Here is a 16,514-nt window from a genome sequence, read left to right as displayed (position 1 = left end):
GGGGACCATGTGTCCGGTTTGCTCATGGTGGTCCCAGTTCACTTTTACTGCTCTGGTGAAACTGTTAATAGTGTCCCTTTCAAAACTGTCCCAGTTTGAGCTAGAATGTATAAGATCATTCTACTAACACCCAGGTGAGGTCTCCGTGCTCTTTGTTTTTAAGGGAGCAGCAATATGTGTTGGGGTTCTGGTTCTAGAGACCCATTTCACAGGCCCAAATCATCATAAAAATAACTCACGGTTAATTAAAAACACAACTATACATGTGACAGAATAACTTACTGACAAACGAAGGTTTCATTTTTCTCCCCACATATTTGTTTTCTCTTCTTTTCCCATTTCAAGTCGAAACCAGTCCCTGGTGTGCTCCCTTGCCTCAGGGATTTTTGCAGGATGGAAGGTGGAAGCCCCTGTAAAGTCTATGGCTCCTCCTGTTTTTTGTAAGTGCTGGTGGCCCCTGAAGAAATAACAAGGGCACCAGACTCTAATGAAGAGGGATGGCGCACTGGAGGGCAGAGAGTCAGAGAGAGAAGCTCTTCTGCTTAAGGAGGCAGAGGAGCAAGACCGCAGAGCCCGCTCAGGAAGCAAGCAGACGGGGTGGTGACATAAACGCCCAGCAGGATCAGCTGTGCAATTTGTGGGGCCTAGTGCAAAATGAAACGGTTGCCCCTTGTTCAAATTTCAAGATGGCATCAGCAGATAAAGAAGTTGTGATATATTTACACAATGGAATACTACTCAATCATAAAAAATAATAAAATAATGCCATTTGCAGCAAATGGACGGTCCTGGAGAACATCATTCTAAGTGAAGTAAGACAGAAAGAGAAAGAAAAATACCATATGAGATCACTTTCACTTATATGTGGAATCTAAAAAAAAAAAAAAAAAAAAAAAACTTATCTACAAAACCGAAATAGACTCACAGACATAGAAAACAAACTTATGGTTACCAGGGTGGGTAGGGGTGGGAAGGGATAAGTTGGGGTTCGAGATTAGCAGATACTAACTACTATATATAAAATAGACAAACAACAAGTTCATACTGTACAGCACAGAGAACTATATTCAGTATCTCGTAGTAACTTATGGTGAAAGAGAATATGAAAATGAATATGTGTGTGTGCTGTATGACTGAAGTATTTTGCTGAACACCAGAAATTGATACAACATTGTAAACTGACTGTACTTCCATAAAAATATATATATATATAAAAAAAAAAAAGATGGCATCAGCAGAGCATTAAAACAAATTCAAGGCTCTTCTGAGCACAGAACCTTGTGAGACTACACACAGACTCGCAGCCCTGCAGTTAGCCCTGCCCAGAGGAGTTGGCTTCTCCATGTGCCAAGAGGGAGGCACCCTCTGCAAAACCCCCTAACCCCAAATGGTGCCACCAACATCCAGGCCCGCCCTGGGCCTCACAGAGTGGATGCCAGTGGTACCTTCCAAGGTTAGAGGCCCTTCCTCCGTCGTCTTCATTCCAAGTAAACCTTGTGGGTTCTGATGTGACTCTGGGGAGAAGAGGGGTTCCCAACCAGGATGAGATGGACATTCTTGCCATCTTAGAGGAAGGATGGAGGCTGAGAGGCAAAAAACTAAGTTGATTTAAAGAAATAAAGAAATTGATATGTTTTGCACACTTTAGTTGTTGGACTAAAATTTATTCCACATATGCTTTTATAAATATTTAAGTTTATAAAACCAAATGTTTAATATAAGATCCACACTGTAAATATTCCTTTGAGAGTATTTTTCTGCATGGACTGGGATGGCTAAGCTTCTTAAAATCTAAGTCCGTAAAGTGGAAGAGAAGATGCCTGCTTTCTTGGTAAACCTCCGAGATACCCACAGGCTTTCTTCACCACTACAAGGACCTTTGATCTGCACTTAACATTCAGATTGTTTGCTCAAACATTTTCCTTATCCATTTCATGAGCAAAAATGCTCTGAGAGTCCCTGAATGGTAGGTTCTGTGGGATGAGAAGTTCTATGGTTTTGGTTCACTGATTGTGTATTTGGACATCTTATTTATGACAGTAAATGTTTATAAAAAATGTAATTCTCTGTAATAGTGTGTTATATTTGAGCAAGTTACTTAACCTGCTACCCTTATCTGTAAAATGAGGATCATACCCACCTCTTGGGGTGCTGTCAGGACTCAGTAAGATGACAGAGAGAGTACTCAGCACACAGGAAATGCTAAATGGTTGCCGGGTCCTGGACATGACTGTGCCGTGCTGATCACACAATGGGGACCCAGCTTCTAGTTCATGGGTTACCTCAAGCTTTTTTTTTTTCCTGGTAGTAAATGAGAGAACTCACACTACCAGGAAGTTCTGGGAATTTTGTGGTTTGAACATTAAGATAATTGATTTCTCCCCCCAAACACAAGTTAGCACCAATCTCTTCAGAGGCCCATGGACCACGGAAAAGATTATTTCATGCTGCTGCCAGCCCCTTCTGGCCTTGGGCAGACATTGGGTCATTGAGGATTAGAGTCAAAAAGGAGCAGAAATCACAGCCTTCACAAGTGACTTAGAAACTCCTGGGGGCACACAAGGGGCTCCCCAGTATATGTGGTCCCAGATGACTCCTCCCCACTTGTCAGAGGAAACTCCAACTGTTACCTGTTTTATATACTGTTTATCTAAGTAAGATTTTCTTTAACTAAAGGACACAGCTAAAAAACAGAATAAAAAGACCCTTTGAACATCACGGATCTGGCCCAACTCCTGCATTTTAGAGTTGATGAAATTTAGAACTAGGAGATGGTTTTATGGTCCAACATCACCTAGCCGGTTTGCGGCAGGGCCAGGAGGACAGGGAGGTCAGCTCCCAGTCCCGTGCAGTTTCACTCCGGCAGGCTGCCTCTTGTAGAAAGATGGGGCTGACATCGCAGATGTTGTAGGGTCAAGATTTCCACCTTACAAATCAGATGTACAAAAACAGTAGCTTATTTGTCTTCTAAACCAATTTAATCTTGCTCTGAGGCTCTTGTTCCTACAGATGGCAGGCATAAGAGGCTAAATAGCCTCTTCCAGGGTGAAAAAAAAGGAGGGGGACTGAACTCACTCAGTTCAACACTGAAATTTCCTATGGGAACCAATTCCCTAACTTCTGAGGCTCTTCCTCCTCCTCCCTTCCTCCCAAGATGGCGTCTGGATGATGGAGAAGTTTATGGACCCTCATGGAGCAGGAGGAGGGATGTGTAACTCACAGGTTGTCTTTCTCTGCCTGCTCCTGCTGCTCCACAGCTGAGGTACGACTCCTCTCAGTCTTTGGGCATCAGCCTCTATCCTCCCTCCATGTGCTGTGTAAGTGTTTGCAGCTGGTGTAATTTGTGGTCTGCTCTCTCTGCATAGGCAGTCTATGGTGATGGCTCCCAGGGAGCCAGGCCATCTCCTCCTGGGAAAATTCTAACCAGGGTACCAGTGCCATGCGAAGGCCATCTTTAGAGAAGAACTCTCGGCCGTTCAGGGGAGTCTCTCTTCATCAGGCACCTCAACAACTAAAATTAACTCAAGTTTTGAATACATTCTTCCCTTAACTTTTTTTTTTAACTAAAAAATTAAAAGCAGACACACACTTTAAAACATAGGTCTCCTGTTAAAGACAGCAGAATAAAAACACGTATGCCGTTCCTCTTCCTAAAAATCCAATGAAAACAATAAATGGAACAAAGAAAGAAGGAAATATCTCCCTATCATGAATGAAGCAAGGAAACAGCTACAATCCCAAACCACAAACTATGAAGAATACCGGCCAAATATTGTGGGCACGGATAGAGACGAGGGAGGCCCTTAATGCTGACAAATGCCTCCTTGGATCTCAAACAGGATCTATATTTCTCTAAAATTAAGTGAGGCAGCCCTAAAAAGTCAAGCCAATGATCCTTTGCTTAGAGAGGGGAAGTTGCAGGATATGAATGGGACATGGGAGAAATGGGGACCATTTTGGATTTTTCACTTGGCACTTTTCTGAACTTTTTGGAAAAAAAAAATATATGAGTACTTTTTGCCAAAACAATAGCCATTCTAGCAATCAGTAAAATCTAAAAACAAAACGAAACAGAAAAAAACACAGTAACTGACTTTATTAACTGTGTGTCAAAGGGTTAAAGGATAATTAACAGCTGCGTCAGAATTCTTCTTAAGGAGAGACAGTCTTCATTTAATATTTTAATGGGTCACTTGGTGTGAAAAAAAACAGATCATATCTGGAGTCTAGAGGAAGAGGGGGAAATAGAGGGAAGGCCAAAGTGTTCTCATTCATGTATGGGTACAATTAGTAGGGTCTGACTGAGATAATTACTCCTGAGAAGTAAGAGGGAAGAGAATGAGCGAGGACCCAGGAAACAATGGGCATGAGGGTGGCAGGAGTAATAGAACCTGAGTTAGCAGAAATGGCCAAGAGTCTTTCCAGCTTTGAGAATTCTATGGTTCTTAAGTTACGCCTTACTTTGATATGAAGATCTCCATGGCTTACCTCTGCCTTCCGCTACACCACAAAGGTCTTGGTTTTTTATTTATTTGATTGATTGATTGATTGATTTGGCTGGTTGGTTGGTAGGTTGAATAGAAATGAAGAGAACCAAAGGAATGAGACAGCACTCTGGAGAAGATCAGCAGAAGTATAAGCTCTGAATCAGAGCTAATTAGGAAAGCCACAAGCTCCTCCCACCCCCAGCCCCGGCCCATCCACTGCCTATTCCAAACTCCTTTCCCCTACCTGCAAAGGAGCTTAAGCCACTTTCATTTGTTCCTCGTTTGTCCTCTAGATGAACTATGTTGTGGGCTTGGGGTTGGGAAAGAGAAGGGTGGGGCCATTTTGATAGAGTCCAAGTAGGAAGTCATGATAAGGAGCAGTGCAGAGGGGGCACGCAGAGCAGAGAGATTGACATGGGATCGACACCTGTCCACAGGCAACCATTCTCCGTCTCGAATGGCCACCTACATACTATTGACACACCCACCATAATTTTTTCTAGACACTTCCCTTCTCCCAGTGCACCAACCACATGTTAAAAAAAAAAAAATCCAACAGATGAGGAAGAGGATAACAATGATTCTTACTGGAGACTCTTCAAGACCTCAGTCCTTGCTAAAATAGCAGAATAATATTTTGAATCCAGCAAAGATTCCTTCTCACTCTAGGGTCTTTTTTTCCTTCTGAAGGACCTTCTTTTGTAAATAGCAAGGGCTTCTAATAATACTTACTTTTTAAAAAACTGTTATTTTCCAAAAGCCCAGATCTCGAAGACAAATCATCTCCCAACACACTCGTTATACAGCAGTGGAGAGGAAACAGGATAACCAAGATTTATAAAGCTTCCAGTTTAAAAAATAGAAGAATAAGAAACACCCAGCGGTCATTAAGCAACAGCAAATAACAAATCCCGCCGAACAGAGATAGCAAATGACTCCCAGCCCAGACACTTCCTTGGTCAGTGACTCTAGAAGCTGCCCTGTGGGGTCACGTCCTTGTAAATTATCCCAGATGAGTTCATCCTGGGTGGGTGGGTGAGAAAGAACATGGCTTTCTTGGGGGATACACAGATTGCATAGGCATCTTCCTGCTGGTGTGGCTCTAAAGGCCTGGGATCTGTTTTCGGGATAAAATCACAGGTGTTGGCCAGGCCGACTTGAGGTGTCTTTGACAATGTGGTTTCCTAAAAATCTTAGTTGGCGTCTGTTCTCCTTGCTTCCTGTCAATGGCAAGTACATGTAGACAACGGCCAAAGATCCTGTGTGAACAGTCTTTAAACCTGAAGATTTCCTCCTTTTCCTTCTGACGTCAGACATCGTCCTTTCCTAGCTCTTCTTCAGTGGCCACTCCTTTGAGACAATTTGAAATCATAGCTTCTTATGGTGAAACACCCCCTGAACTCAAAATTTTCCGATGGGTCCGAACAAGGCATCTTACGGAGGACTGTTAATTGATGGGAAAGAGGAACAGTGTCTTATTAGCTAAGGCGACTACTTTGAAGTCATTGCTTTAACTGCCTCTTTGTGGGATAAAGAAGCAGGTGTCTTTGTGAGCCCTTCAAAGCTCCACATCAGGGGGCTTCTCTGCCTCTTAGGAAGTGGCCACAGTCAAGAGCCCCTCCCCTAGTAACACAGTACTGGCCAGCCTTAGTACGACGTGGTGCATGACAAAAGGCAACTTGCCTCGGCCCAGCGGCAGCCCCCACCCCCAAGCCCAATTCCACACTTCAGATTCTGATAGAGCCTCGATTCACCCTACTTTCAGAGACCAATTTTTTATTCGTTTCTTTACTTCTTCCTTTTCTTTTCTTCTTCTTCTTCTTCTTCTTCTTCTTCTTCTTTTCTATTGCAAACTGGAATCCATTGATGCTGGTGGAAGCAGCATTCTCTGAGTTACTAATGGTGCAGTGGCTCAGTGGGAGGTCTGGAGGAAAAGACACGCAAGGCTAGCTCCTAGGAATGCAGCCCAGAACCGCACACAGAAGTGACCTGCTGAGATGCTGCTGCCACCTCCACTCTTTGTCGCCGCACTCACCTGCAACATGGATGTGCAGCGCTCAGAACGCCATCTGTGTACTCGCGTTGCTGCCTCCCAAACCAGGGTTTCATGTGGGTATGCTTGAGTGCTGGATCTTAGGTCACATGTCTGCTCCCTAGTAGAGAGATGCTGGGAAGTTCTTCCCTAGGAAAGTAGGACTAACAATGTGGGAAACTGTGAAAATGTAGAGCAGGGGTTTAGCAGCAATGACAGGTATCTGCTAAAGAGGATTTTGTTCTAATGAGCAATTTTCTTCTAAAAGCTCTTAAAAGATCCAGACCTTAAAGAAGCTGAGTAGTAGAGAAAGTGAGGGAGAAGCAGGAGGCTGAAACATGCTTTGGTTGAAGATGTGTAGAAGGTAGACCTCTAGGGTCCCTCATCCACACCCGTACAGCCAGGCATTCATACTTCGTCCTGTCCCCTCCTCCCTCCCTTCCCCTTAGAAGGCTAGAAGTTTCTCCTCTGTTGAAGTTCCAGGATCAGGATACCAGGTCTAGAGGAGGGCAGCGCCAAAGAGCTGGGCTGAAAACAAGAGATTAAGTTAAATTCTGCTTGCTAAAAGTGGGAATAACCTACTTTCAAAACCCTGAATGATGCTCTCAACTATCTCTAACTATATTCCAGCAGCAGGCATTCTGGGAAACTCCACTCCGATCCCAGGCATCTTTGCTGTGGGCTTGGAAAGGAGAATGGAGGGGTTGTAATGATCATCTGGCTCCCTGCTCAGAACACGTCAGTACAGTGTTCTCATTCACTTCTCTTCTCCCCAGAATCTAGTTTTTAACGGCCCTACTATTTCATTCCTTAGCATCCTATGAGGCTCCTAAGGGTGTCCTGGACAAGTCAGGGGAAAAGGTGAGCCTTATTCATTTCTAGTTTAAGAAATAAGTGGATGGGGTGGGTTTCAAGATGGCGGAATAGAAGGATGTGGAGCTCACCTCCCCCCACAAAAACATCAAAAATACATCTACATGTGGAACAATCTCACAGAAAACCTGTTGAACTGTGGCAGGAGCTCTTATACTAGAAAAGCTACAAGAAAAATCTCCACATCATCAGGAAGGACAAAAGGAAAAAAAAAAGACATGAGTGAAATGGTTTAAGTTATATTTATAGTTTTGTTTCCCCCACAGTGAACTAGACATCACACAAAAGACACAGCTTGATGATCAAGCACAATATCTAACAGCTAAAACAATCACATTCTCACTCCTAACTACAATTTAGGATTTTTTGGCGGAGAAAAGATGGCTCTCCCAGGTTCCAGCGCCTGGGAGCCTGACACCACATGCCACCTGCTGGTGCTGAGCTGTATCGCTCGGCAGTAACTCCAGAGGCCAGGAGGGAACAAAGGGAACTCGCATCCCTTCCACGGGGTGGGGGCGGGGGCGCTCCCACAGGCCCTCTGCTGCAGGTTTTCAATGTGAACAAGTCCAGACCACGAACTTAAGAGGAATGAGGAAAATAAGGACTATCCTCTTTTGGCATGTATCTCAAAATTGTCATCATTCACTTAAGGCTCATAACCACAAAGACATTCCTGCTTATTTTCTCAGGTGTTGTGAAGCTTTGACGTGGGAAGAAAATATCACTTCTAGAAGCACAAATTAGCCTGATTCAGATTGCCCTGATTTTTACACCAACCCTGCTCTCAAAGAACATGGCATCTTCTTAAGGAAGCAGGTCTTGGATTCTATGCAAGCCTGAGTGTTGAAAGATCATGTCCCACTCGATGATCTTCCCCGGGTTTCAAACTTTGTTCACTACCGGGAGGTTTTCAAGGGTGGCCAGAGAGCAGATAATGCAACTCACACCTTTTTCCATAGAAAATATCACTAAATAGTCTTAATTAATGGATGCAAATTCTACATTCCCCCCCCCCATCCCTTGTGTTAAATTGCCTTTGATCAAAGTTAGATTATTTGAGCAAGACGAGTCTGGCCCAGTCTCCATGGTTTGCCTAGTGTGGAAGCCCCTAGAAAGGCCTTGTAGGGCAACATGTAAGGTTTACTCTCAGGGTTTATGCCCCACTTTTATAAATCAAAACACAAGCAAACATACAAAAGCTTCCCTCACAGGGCATACATTCATATTTGAGCCAACAAACACATCGATCCTTACCTACTAAAAATGTACTTAAGTCTGACCACTGTTTGCAAATTATAGCACTGAATATTCTATAGATGCCAAAAAAGAAAAAAACAAAAGCAAAGATAGTGTTTTCATACAGCCTATGCTGTGGGCAAGCTACATGCAAAGGCTTAGAATTCCAGAAGCCAAGCCCATCAGCCTAGAAGTGGAAGAAATCTCTGTTTCTTGCCCAGTCGGGTCACTTTGATAGCACATGTGTTCTGTGGTATAAAACTAAAATATCCAATGGACTCTTTTCCTTGCATTTTGCACAGCGACTACAATGAGCTATTAATCAATGAAGCAGCTGGCATGGCCCCTGCCCTGACGGTTCCCTGAAAGGCCAGGCCGGTCTAGGGAACACCACCAGAAGGTCTGGAGTTGGCGGAAAGGATGGTGGGAGGCAGGTGGTAGCAGGTGGGTATCTTCCAGTCCTCCATAGATTATCGACAAAAACTTCAACTGGCCAGCATCTTTGTTCCACCCTGAATAGAAGGCCACCCTAATGGCCAAGGTGCAGATTCCCAATTCTTGGGGTAGGTTTTACATTTAAACCTCCAGGTACAGAGAGAAATTGGTGGATGGGCTGGAAGGTATTGAGAATGAGTCTGGGTATCCGGAAAGCTGAGTTCTCGACCTGGGATTGCCAGCAGTTAGCTGAGACCTTCCCAAGTCAATATACCTTTTCCAAGTGTCTATTTTCTCATCTTCCAATTCCTCCTCTTACTCCCTTCTCACTTCCCCCTGCTCACCTCTTGCCCCTTTACAGACTGGGGAGGGGATGGGGAGCAGTGAAAGTCCTATGAGCTCCCTCCTCAAAGTGTTGGAGTAGTTAGCTTCAGTTCCACGGAGCAACTTTTAAATACCGTGCCTGGCCTTCCCATCCCTTAATGCTAGCCAGCCCATCATTTGTCCCCTCCTTCCTGTTTTCCTCTCATTCCTGTCCCTCTCTGTCTACATCAGAAACATCCTTTTTCCGAGTATCTAACCAATCCTTCCCATTCTGTTTCACTTTATTGACCTAAGATGCTATGTCCCTATGGCTATGTGTTATTTCTTTTTCTTTCTTTTTTTTTATTGAAGTAAAATTTATTTACAATGTTGTATTAACTTCTGGCATACAGCAAAGTGATTCAGTTATTTCTTTTAAAAATAGTGAGTCTGTGGCTAGCCAGTCTTACTGCAGAAATTTCATAAGATGTAGAAAAGCACATAGTGATGTTGGTGAAGATGATGGTGGTGATGATGGTGGTGGTGATGGTGGTGATGATGAAGGTGGTGCTGGTGGTGGTGATGGTGGTGGTGATGGTGGTGATGATGGTGATGTTGATGGCTAAGGTTCATTGAACACTTGCTCTTTGCCAGGCAATGCTGAAAGCACTTCATATGTATTCATTTGTTCAACACCCTATGAACCCCATAAGATAGTTACTCTTATTATCTCCATTTTGCAGGTAAGGAAACTGAGGCATAAAGAAGTTAAGTGACATAGAAGAGAAAGCTAAAAATTCCTCATAAGATCATGCTGAGAATAACTACGTATAACCAACATGGAATCCTTATTTCTGACTTAATGGAAGGCTACTTGCCTCATGCATGCATTTATTCTTTCAAAAACCATTTTGCCACAACTGCCCTGTGGCCAGTCATGCACTGACGGACTTTTTCTGATAACTGCTTTAGTCATCAAATGCAGAAGGAACTTCAGGCCAGGGGAAGGAGAAGGAGGCTGAAATCCACTGCCATCCTGTATCCTTATTCCCAGATCTGGCCATACCAGAGACAGAAATCCAAACAAAAACTCAAGGTCTTGCCAAGAGCCAGCTTTGGACGTGAGGGTATTAAAAAAAAACCAAAAAGCAGCCGCTCCTTCTGCTTGGAAGCAGTTATTTCAATGACTGACATATGTCCTGGAGGAACAAGTGTCATCTTACTAATGGGCTCTCATTAGTGATGGCAACAACTATAAAACACATACACACCATGCATGTTTAATGACATGGGGAAGTGCTCATGATGTATTAGAGGAGAAAAGAAAACCACAAAACAGAATGTGTGTGGGGGGGTTGATGGCAAACATTGTTCCAAAGAAAAAAGCACCCATAAGCATTGAAAAAGCACTGGAAATTTTTTGAAAAACGAACAACTTAGTAATCTTGCCTAAAGAGAGGTTATAGGGGATTTTCCTTTTTTTCTTTTAGTTCCCCAGATTTCCACAAAGAACATTTATTATGGATATGCTTAGAAAAAAGTCCATAATATTATTATTTTTTAAGCTGTACAAGGTGATTAGTGGTTGAGAGGCAACAGATTATATTCAGGTAAAATTCAAAGTTCCCAATTATCTTTTAAAAGGGAAGGAAATGAATATTTATTGGCTAGGCATTTTCTCTTACATTACCTTATGCAAAAGGGCTTCATAAAGCTTTGTAAGGTCAGTATTCTATTGCTGCGGGGGCAGTAAGTACGATGACCATGGTCCCTGGACTGTTAAGGGGTGGAATGTCCAATTCTGCTGACTCCCAGACTCAGACTCTTCTCCAGGCCAATGGTGTTCCACCAGTTTATTCTCTAACACGAGCGTAATACCGTACTTTCATCTGTAGCTCTTTGAAGCAATGATGGAGAGTAAGAAGGGAAAGGGAGGCAGGGGGTAAATCTCAGAAGCTGCTGAAGCTCCCAGATAATCCGATCTGCTCTGACTCTCCCCCCTGGCCACCCAGGGGGTGGTATTATGGGGGTGGTGAGGGGGCGCTGAGTCAGCAGCATGATTTCCAGGGTAGTGAGAAGCCCATCACGGCAGCAGAATACGTCTCCAGAGACATCCTTTGGCTTAAGATTCCTTGTGACTTTAGCTAAAATGCAAATGACTCTGAGCACAAAAATGCCTTAAGCCTTATCACTTCGGAATATAAATGTTTGTCAACTGCTCTCCCAAGTGGACAGAGGGGATGGTTATGAACACCCTGAGGAAGACAGATATACAGAAGGCGAGGAGGGCATTGAAAAGCCACTGGAGTCTCCTTGCCCTTCTCCGTGGCCCTGCCTGCCAATGGCTGGCCTTGATTATAATATTTAGGTTTCTGTGTTTATATCCTGTCAAGGGAAAGCAGAATATCACATTCTATCAAGTCACTTGAAAAGAACCACTGATTTACAACTCCAAGGCACTAACAGAGTGTTTGATTTAAAGGAGTGTATCTATGTAACTGTAATAAACACACCACACTCCAGAAAGTCTACAGATAGCTTCTCTCTCAGTAAATGGCAAAGAAGTACTAGGGCTTGTTTATATTCCTTCCTTTCCCTAAGGGTTATCAGGGCCTTTTTCATCACCTTGAAGGGAAAACAAATGATCAAAAGATGGATGACCCCTCGTCCCTTCCATATCTCCTTCTTGGTATGTCAGAAAGCTTTCCAGCAAGGCAGGGCCAGCTAATTATTTTCTTCTAATCAATCAGCTATTTTAATGATGTGTGACACTCCTGATCTATCAGTACCATTAAGATAGCGTCTGCTCTGTTGGTCTGCAGCTAGTTTACAGACAGTTCACTAGCCAGCGTGGACCCTCCAAGAATCCAAACTCATGTCCATCTGGGTGTGGACTCTGGGGCCCCCAGAAGGACAAAAGTCAGCCCTGGAGTCAGTGTCTGGCGGGACTGATTTGAGGAATTAGTGAAATGCAAGGCTGCCCCCCAAAATCTACCACAGAACCTGAAACTTTCACTTGTTCCCTTGAGGTTTTTTTTTTTTTTCCTCTCTTCAGAAGTCACTGTCAAAATTAAAAAAAAAAAAATCTTCTCTGAGGATAGCTAGGCGTTACCATCTATTTCCACGGTACCTCAGAAATCTTTGGCAAAACGGCTGCCTTTAGCAGAGAGCAAAAAAACACAAAAAGAAAGATCTGGAGGATAGTGTAAGTGTCCCAGCTCCATCGATGGAGGGGGAGGCATGAGGGTCCTGGGGGGGGGGGGGTGTGGGGGACACCACATGTGGCGTCATAAATAGCAACAGAGACAGTGTGAAGATAAGGTGGGAGATCCTGACACGGACCCGAGTTCAGAGACAAACTCCGTTTTGCTCGTTCGGTGGCCCCCGGCCTGCCCTGCAGACCCTCGTGCACGAAGCCGGGGGCCCCCGCGCTCCAGGGCCCGAGCTCGCGGCGCGGGAAGCCGGCAGGGCGGCGGGCCTCGGCCTCTCCTCACTTTCTCTGCGGCTGCCGAGGCACCTCCAACCATCTCAAGAAGTCAGTTGGGGAAGCCGCTGGTCGCAGCCTCGCCAGCTGCCGGTGGCCCCGACCAGATGCTGCACCGGAAGCCTTCACACCCCTCTCCCATTGGGCGATAATGGCACCCGGGCTGCCGGGGAGGGGCGCCGGGCGGCCGGGCCGCAGCTGGCAAGCAGCTTTTGTTCTGGGTGACTTCAGCCTGAAAATCTGCCTTCAGAATGCTCGCCTCTCAACGGAAGGGAAAACCCCAGCGAGGCATGGACACAGGCTGCTTTCACCTCTGAGTGGGGCTGGCGGGGAGGGGAGGGGGCGTCCCAAACTCCCTGTTCATAGACGGCTCTTTGTTCAACCGGAGGAATGGATTTCGGACGCCACCAACAACCCTGCCCCCTTGGCAGAAGCCACCGAGATTGGCCGGCTTTCCCTGCACCCTGCCTCTTTCTATGGAATGTATACAAATCTGCAGGCTCCACACAAATGTGTATCGTGTGAACACGGCATTCCAGATGCTGGCGCTGGAGGTGCAGTGAGGATCTGCTTCCTGTGCTCAGAGAGGTCACTCCAGGGGAAGGGGGTCCCCCCAAAATAAACATGTAATCACAACATGGTGTCATAAATGCTAATAGAGATCTATATGGGTAGTGAGAAGACACAAAAGAGAGACAGGCGACAGCTTCACAGAGGAAGAAAGGGGTGGTATTAGGTCTTGAAGCAAAACGAGTAGGCATTTGGAGATCAGGCAAGGCGGGAAATGCAGTCCAGACAGAAGGAACCGCATGTGCAAAGGCATTGAGGCACGGGGAGATTTCTGCCTGAGCTCTCGGTAAGAATTAAGGGGAAAGAAATTAAAACATTTATTTATCCCTTTGACAGATATGTGTTGGATGCCATTGTATGTTTCAAGCACTGGGGTATGGTGAGTAAACAGAACTGGATTTGGCCTTCCTGGAGCTTCTAGTCTACTCATGGAAATAGACAGTAAGCACATAAGCAAATAAGCATGTAAACTACAAACGAGGACAGCTGTTTTAAGGCAAGTGACCAGAGTTTCCTAACAGAGAAAAAGAAAGCAAAGGGGATGATTTAGATGGGATGCTAGGGAGGTCTCTTGGAGTCAGGGGGAGTATCATACAGAAAAGATTCTTCCAAGGCTGAGGATACAGCCTAAGCAAAGGTCCTGAGGCAGAAAGAAGCCTGGAAATTTGGGGAAGTCAACAAGGCCAAAGTGAATGGAAGGCAGGGACAGAAGGGAAGAGAAGGCGGTAACCGTGACGAGATCTGAGGGGCCAGAGCATGCAGGGTCTTCCAGGTCAAAGCAAAGGGTTTGGGGTTTCTTCCAAGTGCAAGGAGAAGACACAGAATAGTTGTAAACAGGAGAGAGACATGATCTGAATTTAGCTGGAAAAAATGAGTAAAAAGTAGGAGATCAGTAAGAAAGCCTTTGCTCATGGCCCAGTAAGATGGTGGTTCTCTCGATGGTGTTAACAGTGGATATGGGAGAAATAGATGGATTTGTAATATTAATTTTTCACGCTGGTTCTCTTTCCTGTCTCACAATACTTTCTCTTTTTTGGATGTCATAGTTTAAGCACCTCTGAGAACAGTATACCATTTGCCTTTATCCTTCCACTGTAACAAGTACTTGACACATGTCCTTCGATCTAGAAAAGAAGGGAGACTCCAGTTCAATGGCCTTTCACCCCAAGAGACTCTGGGAGCCTCTCTGGCCTCCTTTGTCCATCTTGTCTGTTCAACCCTGTCTAGCGTGCCCACCTCAGGCTGACTTTAGAGAACTGGGCATAGGGAAGGGAAGCTGAGGCCAATCTCCCTCCTCCCAAACACAGTGTGTTCATTAAAACCTGTTCTCTCTATAGTGTTTTCTTGCTTCCTGGGGCCGGGGAAGAAGATGCGCAGAGGCCCAGCCTGATGCAGGTATTTCTGCAGGGGGCAACCTTGGCACATTTCTGGCCTGTGTTACGTTGTATCATCTCCTCCTTGACTGACAGATTATCCGCCTACTGCCACTCTGGGAGTCTAAGAGCACGCACACAGAAGAGGATCAAAAATACTCAGATTAGTTTATAATTTATAACTTGTCTCCCTTGAAAAATTCTTCAAGAGAAGTCTTAGTCATTCTCAGGATCCTAATTCAAGTTTTAAGAAAGTCTCTGCACAGCCTCCTCTTTTTAAGAAATATGAAGGTTTACGTCATAGCCTCTTTTACCAAACTTCATTAGACCTTCACTATGCTTTGCAGTGACTGGAAGATGAATGTGCATGCATGTGTGTGTGTGTGTGTGTGTAACCTCCAATATATAAAACAGAATTTATAAAGCACTTTCCTATATATTTCTCTTTCAGTACTTACTAGAACCCCATTTTACAGGTGAAAAAAATGAGTCTTGGAAAGGTAAAGTTATGTGGTAATGGGCACACAACTTTTAAGTTCCAAGAAAGTAGAATCCGTGTCTACATCATTCTCCATTATATCTCCAGAGCCTAGCACAGTGCCTGACACAGAGTAGATTTTTGTTAAGTATTTGTTGAATTAATTAATAAATGAATCAATGATACCTTGACAAAGCTGAGATTAAAATTCTAAACTCTAACCTTTTATCCACTACGTATTGATTCCCTCTTGATAAAACAGTGAAATCTTAACAAATGAAACCATTTACTCAATTGTCTGTAGCCTAGAAACATTTTTGTGTAACACATATCACAATCATGTCCCCGTATGAGTGAGCCTACCCACTTGGCTTACTGGGGGCTGAATGAGGCTGTGCAATGAGGAATTGTCAGATTAGGGTTTCTCACTGTGCTTTGATTCTATGAAACTTTGTAGGGCTACACACCCCTCTCCACCCCAGCCTCCAAAAGGTACATATTCACATACATGTTCTGCACACCATTGTATAGAATGCACAGTCAAACTCCCTACTCAAGTTCAAGACTGTCTTTGGGGTTTTTGTTTGTTTTTTTTTTTTCAGTCAAAATGTAAGTTGAATGTACAGTAAGTGTCTCTGATAAGCTATATACTCCCACATGGTACACAGCTACTGCTGGGCTTCCAAGAGTAAGAAAGGAAGGAAGGAGACACAGAAGGGCACAAAAGTGGTGCTGTTTATTGCATCTGAGGGGGAACAGCAAGCAGCTCAGCTGGATTTCTAATTGGCTTGGAATGCTACAGGGTAGCAAAGTTGGTAAAACAGTCCTTTCAGAACCTTCTACTCAAGAAATCTCAGAGCAGACTGCTGGTGAGCTGACTAGCTTTTCATTTGTATCTGGAGAAGCTTGACTGTACATCTGAATCCTTGCTGACCCATGGCTGGGAGCTGAGTAGTCTGACACATTGCATCAAGCCCTAGTTATTCGTATAAATACGATGTACTCGGTGATTGATTTATCCTCAGAGAATTCTGAGTCCCAGGCCATCTTTTTTTGCCCCTTTCCCCCACTCATACTCTTGGTAAATACAAATAGAGAGGTTTTTATAAACACTCTTTAAATAAACCCCAGAAATTGAGCCAAGACTAGCATGCACAGTCCTGCTTTCGGGAACAGGCCCCCTTCCCTCAGATCATTATTCCTTGTGAAAATACCACATTCAGTTACACAGACTTGCTGGTGT

General features: G+C 44.4%; 1 protein-coding gene across 6 annotated transcripts in view; it reads right to left on the bottom strand.

Moving 5' to 3' along the window:
• Positions 1-16,514, bottom strand: part of MSRB3 (methionine sulfoxide reductase B3) — a 258,819-nt gene that overhangs the window by 12,044 nt on the left and 230,261 nt on the right. For all 6 annotated transcript variants that reach the window (XM_032493343.1, XM_032493340.1, XM_032493341.1 and 3 more), the window contains one exon: positions 6,523-6,669. In XM_032493343.1, coding sequence (XP_032349234.1) covers positions 6,523-6,669 — 147 coding nt within the window. The remainder of the gene's footprint in view (positions 1-6,522; positions 6,670-16,514) is intronic.

This window comes from Camelus ferus, chromosome 12, assembly GCF_009834535.1.
Source record: "Camelus ferus isolate YT-003-E chromosome 12, BCGSAC_Cfer_1.0, whole genome shotgun sequence".
In the NCBI taxonomy this organism is placed as follows: Eukaryota; Metazoa; Chordata; class Mammalia; order Artiodactyla; family Camelidae; genus Camelus; species Camelus ferus.
Note: the sequence above shows the minus strand (reverse complement) of the source record. Positions and strands in the feature narration are given on the sequence as shown.